The 14,194-nt window shown below is 35.7% G+C and overlaps 1 protein-coding gene across 1 annotated transcript; it reads left to right on the forward strand.

Moving 5' to 3' along the window:
• Positions 1-245: 245 nt before the first annotated feature.
• Positions 246-12,231, forward strand: LOC145666053 (uncharacterized). Its single transcript, XM_081733151.1, has 3 exons — positions 246-353; positions 3,281-4,166; positions 12,209-12,231. The coding sequence occupies exons 1-3, from the start codon at positions 246-248 to the stop codon at positions 12,229-12,231; spliced, it is 1,017 nt and encodes a 338-aa protein (XP_081589277.1).
• Positions 12,232-14,194: the final 1,963 nt, after the last annotated feature.

Genomic DNA, 14,194 nt, shown 5'->3' on the forward strand with positions numbered 1-14,194 from the left:
CAGTATATTTCAAGCATCACTTCTCGGAATCTGGGCCTGTGATATGTCGATATATCGCTATCATCGATATCTATATTATCATATATCAACATTCGATATCGCAAATATATGGACATGAATATAATCATTTTAAATTTTCGATATCGATATTCGGGGAGTGGGGATGCGAGGTATAAAGATCCCCTAAGACTTGCGATGGATGAAGAAATTAAACTTACTTTTTGCAAGATTGTTTTCTAATCATAATGGGTCTTATGAATAAAGTGGAGCGAGGTGAGCATGCTCCAGTATTTGTGGAGTTTACTCCTTTTGGTATGAATAAAGAGGAGCAAAGAGAGCATGCTCAGGGAGAGGTTACTCAGTGCTGGAGCATGGTCTGAAAACTATCGAGCATGCTCACATTTCATATGAATAAAAAACGAGTTCGTGCTCGCACTTCGGAGTACTGTCTCCAAAAATCTGGAGTCACCTCATTAGCTGACTCAAGCCGTGCAGTGAAGGTGTGTTGTGAAAATGGCTGCATTCATGAATTTACAACGACATAAAATATACAAGGAGCGCAGAAACACGTGGGAAGTGGACTATAAAACTCTGTATCGCTTTGATCAAGAAAACGTGAAATGGTTTTCCTAGATGCAACAAATGAAACTAGAGGCGGGGCACTTACTAACGAACAGAGAATGCGATTTTTTTAGATATTTGAGTGATCCAGGGTTTCAAAGTGGGGTAGGGGAGGATGTAGGTGTGGATCAGAGTACGGTGTCCGTGACATTTGCAAATGTTCTAGACAAAATAATCGAAAAGGCTCCCTGTGGATAAAGTTCCCAACAACTGTTGCTGAACAGCAGGCAGAAATGAATAAGTGGCGCAAAAAAATACAATTTTCCCTTTGCCATCGGGGTCATCGATTGCACACATGTGGAAATTAAACGACCTCATGTACACGCGGAGGAGTACATAAATCGTAAGGGACGTTTCACCTTGAATGTTCCAGCCACTTGTAATTGTAACGAGGAATTCACGAGCGTTGATGCTTCCTGGCTAGGTTCGGTGCACGACTCCCGAATATGGATGAATTCAGCTGTTCGTGTGATCATGACAGAAAACAGGTCAGGAGCCTTGCTTCTGGGCGATTCTGGATACGCCATTGCTCCTTGGCTTATGACTCCTTTCCAAAATCCAGCTACAGAAGGAGAAAGAGATTTCAACAACTGCTTCAAAGGAGAACGAGTTATAATAGAAAGATGCTTCATCAAGTGAAGCAGCGATTCCCTATACTGGAAAATAAAATACGAATGGCGACCAACAAAAGTGCCTTCGGTGATTCTAGCCTGTTTTGTCCTTCATAGTGTGGCTAAAGACGGCGAGTTTTACATTGTTGAGAGAGCGTTTGAAGACTATGACGACATGGAAGAGGATAACGAGAGCATCCCGCGCGTGAGACAACGTGGGCAACAAAGGAGAAATGAAATTGCCAGGATGATAGTTGGTCATTAAAATGTAAGAACTTTCATGAAAAGTACAGTTTATTTACAGTAGTAGTTTGTCAAATACTTGATATAAAATATTCATAAATCTTATAGCATCTAAGAGGTTTTATAGAAAAGTTCAACACAAATTTCTTGAAATAAATGTCTCTCTCTCTTTTTTTTTGTTTCATTTATGTCTGTTGACACTTCTTAAACTAAATGACAATACATGCTATTCTTTTAAAAATAATATAGCAGAAATAAGTGCAGTTGCAGACTGCTTGCTTCGTCGTCTCAGCGCGGAGTGGAGCAACCTCTATGAGCATGCTCGGCTTCTGCAAGAGTAAGCTCTCAAAACTATTGATAGTTTTTATTCATACGAAATTTTTAGAGTTTACTCACGAATAGAGCATGCTCACCTCAAGTGAGCAGAGTCTAGGCTCCATTTTATTCATACCACCCAATATATTTATTACCAAACATTGCAATGTAAATACATCCACTTGCAAATTTGCAATATTATATAATGTAATTTCTTAGGCGCCAGAACTTTTTTGTTCCCTGAAGAAAGAAACAAAAAATCACGTGGAAAAGCAAGTACTTCGAACTTTGAACTAGAATTTACCGTAAGAAAGTTTTTTGTTTCTCTTCCTTGGAGATTTCCATCCCTTTTGGCCTTTGGGACCACTAATTGACAAAAGGTGCACACATGATCGCTATATGCATTTATGCTCTGAGGCAGAGTCAGAGATTTAGAAAAGGAAACGACTTTTTAATAATAATAATAATAATAATTATTATTATTATTATTATTATTATTATTATTATTATTATTATTATTATTATTATTATAACAATGGGGTTTACAACTAGGGTCTTGTCTCTTTATCTTGCATGGGAAGGCCGCAAGTCTGCTACGCCACTTGTGTCCCCTATTCAGTGTTTGTCTCTTTTTTGTTTCGTGTAGATATTTTTGTGCTGTTAGGCTTTTATATGAAACTTTTATATTATGTAACTTTTTCTTTTTATGAGTTTCTATTTTTGGGTGGGGCGGGGAGAAAGACAGAAATGCGTTCTTCTGATATCTGTTTCTTACCATTCATCTTGTTTGAACTGCTTAAGTAAGTCATTTTGTAACTTTTGATGTCATCCAACGCCATCACAATAATAAAATTGTCATTCTTAACAATTTGTTTTATTCCCTTATTTGCAGTTTGCCATACTGATATATTTGTGACAAAATTGAGGTTTTGTCCAACGCCTTTCGAATTCGCAACCAACCCAACCGCCGAGCTTTTTGGGTTGCCTGCTATTGCAGGAAAAGGAGAATTGCAGGTGGTAATGCACTTTTGGAGTCGTGTATACAATACAGCAGAAAATTGGAAATATTGATTTTTACAATGCAATTTATTTTTATATATTAGAACATACAGTACATATCTGCGTACGGATTGTCATCCCGCAGCGACTCGAGTACTTATGAAAAATAATAGTAGGCGGCTGCAGCAGGGCTTAAAAAAAAGTACTCGCGGATAATCGGAGCTTTACTGTGTTTAAAAATTAACTTTCTTTCATGTGATATTTTGCCTAAACAAATATCTACACATATATAATTGCGTAAAAGGAAGTAATAACACAAATTCGCATGTTTTTATGTTTCATTTTTTAAACAAAAGATACTTATGAATAATAATTTATTTTGTACATTTGTAACCGAGCAAACGCTTTTTTATGTGTGTGTACGTATATGCGAAAACACATTTCAATTGTTTATTTCAGAAGCTGATTTTTTTTTATTATTATTATTTTAGCTATGCATCAACAGACAGAAGATAAATTGCCATGGCAGGCTCAATCTGCCCAAGACAGAAGATAAAATAGCAGTTGTGGAAAGAGATCATCAGTGTGTACCTGATGTTGCAGTTTGCGAGATACGAAAGCGACTTTCAAATTGCAAGAAGAGAGCAAGAGACGAGATCCTTACACCAGTGTCTGTTATCTTCAAAGAAGAAATGGCTGTTCCAATTAATCAAGGTCTGGACCTAGTAACCTCCATACCATCGTATGATCAGAAGAAAGGGGGTTTAAATGGTGTTAGAAGGAAATCACTCGGCATACATCAAGGTGCACCGACTCCTAGAAATATCTGCTTTCCCGATTATATGATTCGGTTTGAAGATGGTACCTCGTTTTTACAGTACGACGCACTGGAAGGAGACGGACGAATTCTGTGTTTTGGTTACGAGGGTTTGAAACCAGCACTGAAGGAAAGCGAACAATGTTTTTTTGACGGAACGTTCAAGAGTTCCTGTAAGTATTTTTCCCAGTTATACACCATACATGCAGACATAGGAAGCACACATGATAAGACACTGGTTGTACCGGTCTTGTATGCATTGTTGCCAGATAAAACAGAGCGAACATACAAACAACTGTTTACATTTCGTAAAACGTGGTCTGGCCAGAACGAACCTCGAGTGTTAAAAATAGATTTTGAACTTGCTGCAATCAATGCGTTGCGTGCAGTGTTTCCCAATTCACAGGTTTCCGGCTGCCATTACCATTTCAACCAGAGTATCTGGCGGAAGATTCAGAGTATAGGTCTCGTCGAAGAATACCTCCACAATGAAGATGTACGCCATCATGTTCGCATGTGTAGTGCATTGGCATTAATACCAACAAGCAGGATCGATGAAGGTTGGCTCACCGTCATGGAGGACTGTCCATCTGGCCAGAAAATCGAAATGTTCAACGATTATTTCATTGAACAATGGATGGATAATCCAAATGTTCCAAGAGAAATATGGAACTGCAACGGTCAAAGGCACAGAACAAACAACCCAGTGGAGGGTTGGCACAATAAGTTAAATGGCACCATATCTAAGAGTACACCACATATCTTTGAGCTTGTGAGTGTATTAAAAGCAGATGCGACAGCTAGTTTTCATGCTTTCGCGAGACAGGGCTTAGACTGCAATTCGGAGAAGCGTAGAAAATTCACTTACATCCGTCTTGACGAACGATTGCAATTAGTCCTGGAGAAGCTAGAAAATGGCGCAGACCTTAAAAATTGCTTGAGAAGCTTGAGCTATCTCCAAAAGCTAAGATAATGGGCTACGAACTGTAAAAATGGGTTGACGACGTACAAAAGTAGAAGGTTCCATCTTAACGACGTGCTGTTCGCTCGGAAAATAACAAGATGACAAAGTTCTTCTTAGAACCGCCTTGGAGTATGGAGCTAATATTGTGTGTTTTACAAATCACAACGTTTTTCTATGCTCTAGGGCGGGCACATTTTTCTTCGATTGTTGAACTACCTGTCTGAATTCTCTGATGTGCTGCTTATTTTATTCTTTATTTATTTTAATATGTGATTATTCTATCTTCTGTCCCTAATTATTTTAATTTTTGATTATTCTTTATTTGTTCTTATTTTCATTTGCTGTTCTTTATGTATTAATATCAATTTCCGATAGTTTCTGTTATTTTTTTTTCATTTATTTCAATTTCTTATTGTATATGCTATTTTTCTCTTCTTCTTTACTATTGTTTTTATTTGCTGATTTCTTTGTTCTATCTTGTTCTTTGTTATTTTAATTTCTGCTTACTTTCTTCATTATTCTTTTTGTGAAAGTGAAACATTTTCTAAGCTCTAATTCTCTAATATTAATTGCAATTGTTCGTATTTAACTTGTATTTGCTCTTCCTCTGTTCTTACTTAGTTCATAGTTGTTCTATCCCTCCTCCCCTTGTAGTGAAAGAAGTTTCAGGGTGAATCACGTGATTGCAGATGGACCGTGTGAAAATGCACCACACCTGCTGACTGATTAATGCGATAACCAGGACCGTGTGAAATTGCTCGATAATGAGCACCGTGCGAGATTGCACCGTGAGAAAATGCACGTCACCAGGCGTGCAGTGCAGAGCAACTCAGCAACAATGTGTACTCCGCAACAGAAAGCGCAGTGTGTTATTTGGCTTGTGAAAACTGTGTCAGATATAGCAAACAGTGCAACGTAATTTTAGACGTCAGTATGGTGGTGAACCACCTACAGCAAAAACTATCCGTCATTGGCTAAAGTCTTTCAAGGAAACCGGTAGTCTACGTCTTTACATATGCAGGACCACAAATGGATTCCACGTTGAAGTCTACCAACATTAAACAAAACTTGAAGAAATTCTCTTTCATGATATGTACTCATTGATGTAAGTTTTCATTCATTTCCCAATTAAATTTATACTTAAAACTAGGGAGTTCTTTTTCAAACACCCTATATATATATATATATATATATATATATATATATATATATATATATATATATATATATATATATATATATATATATATATATATATATATATATATATATATCCATAACGTCTGGGGCAAATTTAACCAAACTCTGTACAAACATATCTTACAATTTAAAAAATATACTGTGGGAGTAAGATACCCTAACTACCATAAGTGTGGGAAGACGGTCACATTTAGAAATAATTGGAAACGACCGATATTAATTTTGGGAGATGCTAAAATAAATAATGACATTCTAGACACGGTTCAAGTGCAAGTTCAACCCCCTATTATCAGTTCTAGGGTGTGACAAGCACAAATGATCGAAAAAAAGGATGCTATTTTCGACTCTATAGATTTCGGGAGCGCTGAGATGAATAGTGGCAACCTGATGCCGTAAGCCCCATTAGCATGAAGGATGAAAAGAAATAAAAAAAAAAAATAAAATAAAATGTCCAAAAAGGCCGAGACCGTTGCTGTTCGTTATTTATTTCACTCATTTCTTTACTTTCAAGTTGCATATAAACTTTATTTATTTCCGCGAATGTCAACTGACCTGGCAATGGAAAGGGACGACAACGCCAAGGCTTTGCTCTTCGCTACTGATATTACTCATTTATTTTCAAATTGCACAGACCTTATTCTTTCCATGCATTTGAGTTGGCCTGGGAATCGACACGAATGGCGTCGTAAGCACTGCTCTTCGTTACTTATTTTACTCGTTAATTTACTTTCAAATAAGTTGAATAAATCTTATATTCCTGTGCGGGCATATCAACTGGTAATACATTAAAACGATACATTAACATAGAAATATTTAATACAAATTCATATACACGCAAAGCATCTTTTAGCCAGAAAACCAATTTTCCAAAAGTTGAACCAAGAACACTTTTCTCAAGCTGATAGTTAGCGAAATCGCCTTCTCACAATCAAAGCCGATAGATTCACCTCATTTTGTTGAATAGGCCGAATCATTAGGCAACCAGGAAATGGGTCTCCAGAATTTACACTTAAATCAAACCTAAGAATTGTTTTGTCACACTTAAAAATTGTAGATTCCAAGTTACAATTGCAAGATTTGCGCTCTGCCAATCCTTATTTCACTCATAATAAAGTTCATAAAAGTGAATGATAGATCGTATACTGTGAAACTGACAGCATACTAACAACCAGTCAATTAAATAATGATGTGTAATTAGCTATCATTGAAGTTATTTCTTTTATATATTAATTAAAGTAGTTTCTCGTGTCTTCCTGTGACACTAAGTGAACAGGCAACATGGGTAACTCGAGATCAAGTTCATCGTCTCCAAAGGCTATTATTTATAGCTTTCTAGAGCTGTGGTTCTCACTTTTTCTTGACTCACTATAAACTTTACTGTACACCTACGACATGGCGAAACATTTGTTTGATATATTGAAATTATATACATTTCACGTTAGTGGAATACGCGGAGTTTTATGAAGCATTCAATCTCATTTCCTTTCAGGACATGCATGATTTACGTATATTTAATATAATAAATCTTAATGTAGTAAATGTTTCTTTTTTCATAATATCTTGCTCAACCCTCCTTGTGGTGTACACCACTGATAATAGTGTAAAACTATTCTAAAAAGTAGTGACTATATAGTACTGAGCATTGTTACTACTGTTGAAGGCGCGGACTGTTACAGTTTATTTCTAAATTGATTCTGATTAATTGGTTCATCAAATTCTCAAATTTCACGACACACTTTATGGGACTGCGCGACACATCAGTACGTCACGACGCATCGGTTGAGAACCATTGTTCTAGAGTTTGCTGACTCCTAATTCAAAACGAATATTTACTATAACACCTCATCTTGTAGAAGAATTATAAGTTATAATAAAATGATACTTTGTAAACGATATTGTAGACTATAGTAACCGCGACGACTCGTAAAGCCTGTGCTTAAACGAATCATAGAACTTGTTTGTCTCACGTGCGATGTATCGAGAGAATTCAGTACGACTCGTGAGGCTGCTTTACGGATGCACATTTGAAAACACGTGAAATCAACAGAAAAGTACCAACAATGATGCTAAACTTAGAAGATATGGCGACTCAAGCGACAAAAAAATAGCAATTAAAGAACTGTAATACGAACACTAATAATTATTCGAATTAAACAATAACAATAATAATAGCAAAAATGTGAAACAACGAGAACAATAATAACCACAAAAATAGGCAAAACGAAACTTAGTGGTAATCTGATAACACTGCACTCTCAAGAGATGTTCTCTATCAAGCACAAGAGATGATATTGGCAAACTTTCATGGTTGGGGTTGACGATTAAGACACCCCTTCGCATTCTATTGACTGATGAAATTTGCAGATCTAATTGTAAGATAAGCTTCACTACTCCCTGCGATTACTATAAATGATTATGGAATCTCGGAAAGTAAACCACCATACACTTCTCGCGATACTTGCTTTCTTTTAAAATTAAATATTTTCTTCTTTCTGAAGAAATTATTTTGATTCCAGAAATTAACAATCTTCATTTTAAAAAAATAAAAGAATAACTAATATATTTTGTGAAGTAGCCCTAGCTGTGTATTAGATGTGAAGTGACCATGTGATAATTGTGTAAACTCTTAACTTAATTCGCCAAATTCAATTATTTTATTAAATTGCGACTATGTTCTACAGAATCATGAACTCTTTAAAATCTAGCGGAACAAAACTTTTATTAATGTTGTACATTGCCAGACAGTTTGAATGAGCATGTATTTGTTAACTGTCACTTTCGAAATTGTTAATAAACACGACTAGTTTCCTTCTTGCCTTTTCACATACCTTTCCGCACAGCCTGATACTTCCCCGTTCATTGAACGCCAATCATCACTTTACAGCCAGACAAAACCACGGAGGACACATCGACAAGGGGTATTCAACACACGGTTAGGGTAGGTGCAGGATCAACGAGAGAAGCGGTTAGCAACATTGGAGAACAACCAGCTCCATAACTCAAGAATACCATTCTGTTGGTTTATCACCGCAGATACATCGAGCTTAAGTTGAAACTAGTGGAATGAAGGTGTAGGAGAACACCATCGTAAAGACGCATTGTCAAGAGAGAACTCGACGCCCCTTGCAGATCAACAGGATAGAGATCCGACTCCAATTTATCCAGGCTCCTCCAGAAAAAGAATTCATCGTTCCAGATGACCAGGACGACGCCACCCTCGTTGAATCTATCAGGCTAGTGCTCATTCCTTTATCTTAGATAAAACCTTTCTCTTTCTCTTACCTTTCCCACAACTTAGTCATTTTTCAAAATTAAACCATTTGAATTTCATTTAAATTCAACCATAATTTTACAGTTAAGTACCATGTTGTGCATCAGTTTCATCTCCATTTGGTTGCATTCATTTAATAAGTATTTTGAGCTACGACTGATGACACAGCACCAGCACATTTTTTTTCTGTTACACACACACATACACAATGTATTTATTTATTTGTCTAAATTTATCTATATCTATCGTTCTATCTATCTATCTCTCTCTCTCTCTCTCTATATATATATATACATATATATATATATATATATATATATATATATATATATATATATATATATATATATATATATATATATATATTATATAGGTATATATCAGCGTTTTATTTAAGCAATATCGCATCGCAGTTTCCGACACAAAATCCTAGAGGTGCGATGCAAACGAAACATTGTATCGCAAAATGCAATGTATCTCTGATCATAATTTGTTACCGAAGTGGGCTACTCTTGCAAAGAAAACGGTATATGATTGTCATTTCTTTATGACAGAACGGTTATCTTTCCATTGAGAAACAGCTACTAGATTAAAGTCTGTAGAATATCAACGTTACAATTTTTAAATATATAATGGCTGTTACTTTTCCTTATTTTGTTTTTCATTATCATATTTGTTTATTTCATTCAATGAAGTAAACAAATAATAATAATAATAATAATAATAATAATAATAATAATAATAATAATAATAATAATAATAATAATAATAATAATAATAATGTTTTCCTTAGCTGCCGAGAATGCGATACAAAACTTACAAATTGCGATGCAAATTTAAATTCGCTTCGCATTTTGCTACGCAAAAGCCATATAAAAAACGCTTCTATGTATATACGTATAACGAGACAGAGAGAGAGTTACATAAAGTAACATTTGTAAAGAGGCGATGGGAAAGACTGGAAACGTATATGTAAGATATAGGATGAAGTGAAAAAATAAGGTAACCAGTTTGTTTGTTTAAAAATATTTTCAACTCTGTGTGTCACCAGCAAGCCATTATAAATATTTACATTTTAATTTCTTCACGTTCACAAGTGCCCAAGACGTAGTTTCTACACTGATGACCGTTACCATTTTTTATTTATTTCTTTTAAGGTTCAAGATCTACAAAAGACATGTTGCTAACTATGAAAATTTCCAACAGAATTTACAGCATAAAATGTTCAAAACATTATTCAAATAACTGACCAGGGAAGGGTCCGATTGGGGTACTCGAGTTGCCGAACAGCATGTATTAGACATGAAAGAGGGTGTGAAACTATGACATATGCAAATTTATAGCGGCTGAGGGCAACATGGTAAAGCAGGAAAGTCGGAAGAAATATTGCCGACCGTAAGGCCTAGCAACACAGAAAGCTAAGGAATCACTCGTTCTACGCGTGAATGGGCACAGAAATAATGCCAAGTGTTTCTGTAATTAACATCATGGTCGCCATATTGAGTGGCAATCTTGAATTCGAATTCACAATGTAAAAGAGAAAGTGGGTCATGTGACATATGAAATAGCACTGAAATTTTACCAGGAATTCATTGATATTAACCATTTTGTAGTAACTTTATTGTGAATTGAGCAGTACAATGCAAGAATGTCGTGAGGGGATATTTGAACAAACTGCGGAATAACCTTTCAGAATAATGTTGGCACATGATGCACATCTAGAAAAAGATTACAAAGAGCATTTACATGTGCAAAGAGCTGGTAGTATTGCAGTGTTAAAGATGAATAGTTGTTGTCACGTTAATATACACGACACAAAAGAGATATGGGGATTGCAGGTACAATTACATGCTTCTTCTCAAAAAAAAAAACAAAAAAAAAAGTAACATATATCATCACATAAGCAAGTATACTGATAATGGTACATACCAGTGTTGGGCAAATTTCAATTGAATTAACAATTAACAATTAATCTGTAAATTCAATTGTTAATTGCAATTAACAATTGAAATAAGTAATGGTTAATTGTTAATTGCAGTTGGTCATTAATAATGGAAAATTAATTGCAATTAATCAATCGATTGAAAGTAATTGCACTGGAAAGTAATTGCAATTGAATTCAGTCATTCAATTGCAATTGAAATTAATTGGCAATTAATTCAATTGCAATTGATTTCCACAGCAATTACTTTCAATTCATTAATCAACTGCAATTGATCTTCACTGATTAATTTTCAACACTGTAGTTCAAAGAGGGCGTGGGGCAATGAAAACTTTAGCCACGACCAACTGACTCACCGCCCATCGTGACCCACGACCCACCGTGACCCACTCTGACCCACCACCTTGGGGACGCGGTGGCTCAGTGGTAGATCGTTCACCTCCGGTGCATGGGGTCCGGTTTGATCCCAGCTCGCGCCGTGTGGACTTTGTGGTGGACAAACACCGTGCTCATGGGTTTTCTCGGGGTTCTCCCGTTTCCTCCCACTTTCTTCATTCCACCATTTCACTCATCTCTCATCATCACCGTCTCCTTTAGCCTAACCAGCATATTCGTGGGACGTAAAACTTAAAGATTTTTTCCGACCCACCACCCACCATGAACCACTCTCACCCACTGTGACCCACCAAAACCCATTGTCATCAACTCTGACCCATGATTCACGCCCTCTTCTCTACTGACTAAAGAGTTTAAACTTGTAATTAAATAAGCCTATGAAATTATCACTCATTGGAGTTTTGAATTTCTACGATCAATCGGTCAAGCACCGCTCTATTACAATAACGGTGGATCTGAAATTTCTAATATAAATAAAATAAAGAGTTTCCTCTCTCACGCTTGCTTCATCCAATATAGCGGACAATCAAACTCAGCTGTCAGCATACTGATAAACAACATAATTTTTTTTCTTGCTTCTTGTTGCATTTACAGTAAAAGTCGGTCTCAATTTCATCTCAGCCATAGTGGACTCTATGTATACTGTAATTTGTTAGTACATTTTCTTTGATAGTGATTAATTTATGTTCATTTTTCTCTTTATGCATCAACTGGACTCCTCGATGTTATGCATTTTGTACAAAACGTTAATATTTCTTCTTCTTTGTAGGTAGCATTTAAGCTCATCTATTTCTTATTATTTTTTAATTAATTATTAATTTTGTTTTAGTCGTTGTAGGAAACAATAATTGAAGGTTGCATGTAGGCCTAGATATAGTTTTTTTTCTTCAAGAAGTGATTTCCAAATATGCATATTCAGAAACTTGCTGTCTTCTTTGTGGTAAACCATTGAAAGATGCACCGTCTGTTGAAGTAAAGAAAGGTTTATCTCTTATTAAAGCCAGTGAGCAGCGGGGTGATGATCTGGGGTGCACCTCGTTTGCGCACAGTTTTCTCCCAAAGATCTACGATAATCTGTAGTTGATTGACAGCTGATCGAAAAGTATAAAATCGTGGTTTTGTGCACAGTTTTTAAATGCGACGTTGCCAAATCTCAATATGATCATGCTTAAGCAAATCATGCAGTTGCGCACAGTTTCAATACTTTAGAGAATAAGGGTAAATATGAAAGATACGAAAGAAATATTCAATTCTGCTGTTCAATGTTTATTATATTCAATTCTGCTGTATGGTCCATTTTTTACAACTTTAGTCCTTGAAATTTGTGTCCTACAACTTTAAGATATTTCATTCTCGAAACTTCGTTGTGTGTGGAGTTTTGAAAGTACCTGTATAATTTCATGATTTGTTCCCTCCTTTGAATTTCTTCTTTCCTTTGTGGTTTCGAATCACCTTTCCGTACCGAAGGGATCTTCAAACGTGTTTCATGCTGTATTTCAAGTAACACTGACACTACCTTCTGGACATCAGGTGCACTAGAATAGAACTGGCTGTTGTAGTGACGGTGGAAAGATTCTGGTCCATTTGTTGTCCTAGGTGCTGGAGATGGTTCACAAGCCCACATCACTGGAGGGTACCTGAAAAGAAAAGGCAATCATGAATACCATATTCTATCACCGTTTTATTTTTATTTTGAAATAATATTTTGATTTCCAGAACTGCTATAAAGTAGAAACTAATTTTCGGATCTCATTTCATATAATACTTTACTATTTCTGTGCGCTATTTCTATATTCATGCCTTTAATTTCTCAAATGAGAATTCTTCTAGCCTATATACTAGACAGTTTTTAATTACTTTGGCTGGAGACCCTCTACCTCTTTAATTTTGATATTTATCATTCTTTAATAGTTAAAACTAAGTTAAGTGGTTTTTCCCAGATCGAGACGGGTGTAAGCCACTGAGTTGTTATTGCCCCAAAAATTCATTATATCTTTTACATCTGCAATTATCCTCGATGTAGTTGTTCAGCACATAATCTCAAAATCTAAATCCTTTGGTGTCAGATGCCACCGAAATCAGATCAGCAAAGGCATCTGGTACTTGCTCTGGAGAAAAATACGGGAGTCCAAAAAATGTCTTTAACCAAGAACCTAAAAAGTATAGAAATTAAATTGAGTTCAACATTGTTGACTTTTTTATGGATAGTTCACAACTTAAATTTCCTAGGGTACTCTTGCCTAGAGTAGTAGCCACAAATTCATATTTTCAAGACATAATCTAATGTCATGATAGTAGAGTTATTTCACAAGTCCACTGCTTAAAGAAGTAACTATAAAACCGAAAAGAAAAGTAACTAAGGCACAAATCATAATGGTACATACCTAACTGTGACTTTGAATCTAAATAGGCACTAAGGAGATCGCTATCACTTTGTATCTTTCGCCACCATGCTTGACCTAGGTGGAACCTGCAATAATAATACCGAATAAGAATAAAGAACACATAGAAGTAGAGATGCAAGGGCTCGGAAAAAAACCGGCTTTTTTGGAAAAAAAACTCGGTTTTTTCTGCTTTGCTTTTTTGCTTGGGAAATTTTGGGCTTTTTTCAAAATTCTGCTTTAAATCGATAAAGCAGACTTTGTTTCGCTTCTCTATAACACAGAAAGTCATTTAATTAGTGGTTGATGCCGATAATAATATAAAACCTCGAAAGTAAACCATGAATTTCGAAAAGATATTTTAAACAATTTTACTTCAACATTTTTACATTATGAATTCCGAAGGATTAACCAATGTATATAATAAACACATT

The sequence above is a fragment of the Thermobia domestica genome, chromosome 12, assembly GCF_964235325.1.
Source record: "Thermobia domestica chromosome 12, izTheDome1.hap1.1, whole genome shotgun sequence".
Classification (NCBI taxonomy): Eukaryota; Metazoa; Arthropoda; class Insecta; order Zygentoma; family Lepismatidae; genus Thermobia; species Thermobia domestica.

What these genes read in the sequence shown, in the direction of transcription:
- LOC145666053 (XM_081733151.1), top strand. Translation starts at nt 246, where the DNA reads ATGGGTCTTATGAATAAAGTGGAGCGAGGTGAGCATGCTCCAGTATTT. An exon ending in GAGAGCATGCTCAGGGAGAG is followed by an intron (nt 354 to 3,280) that starts GTTACTCAGTGC and finishes TTATTATTTTAG; the next exon opens with CTATGCATCAACAGACAGAA. An exon ending in AACAAGCAGGATCGATGAAG is followed by an intron (nt 4,167 to 12,208) that starts GTTGGCTCACCG and finishes ATTTTGTTTTAG; the next exon opens with TCGTTGTAGGAAACAATAAT.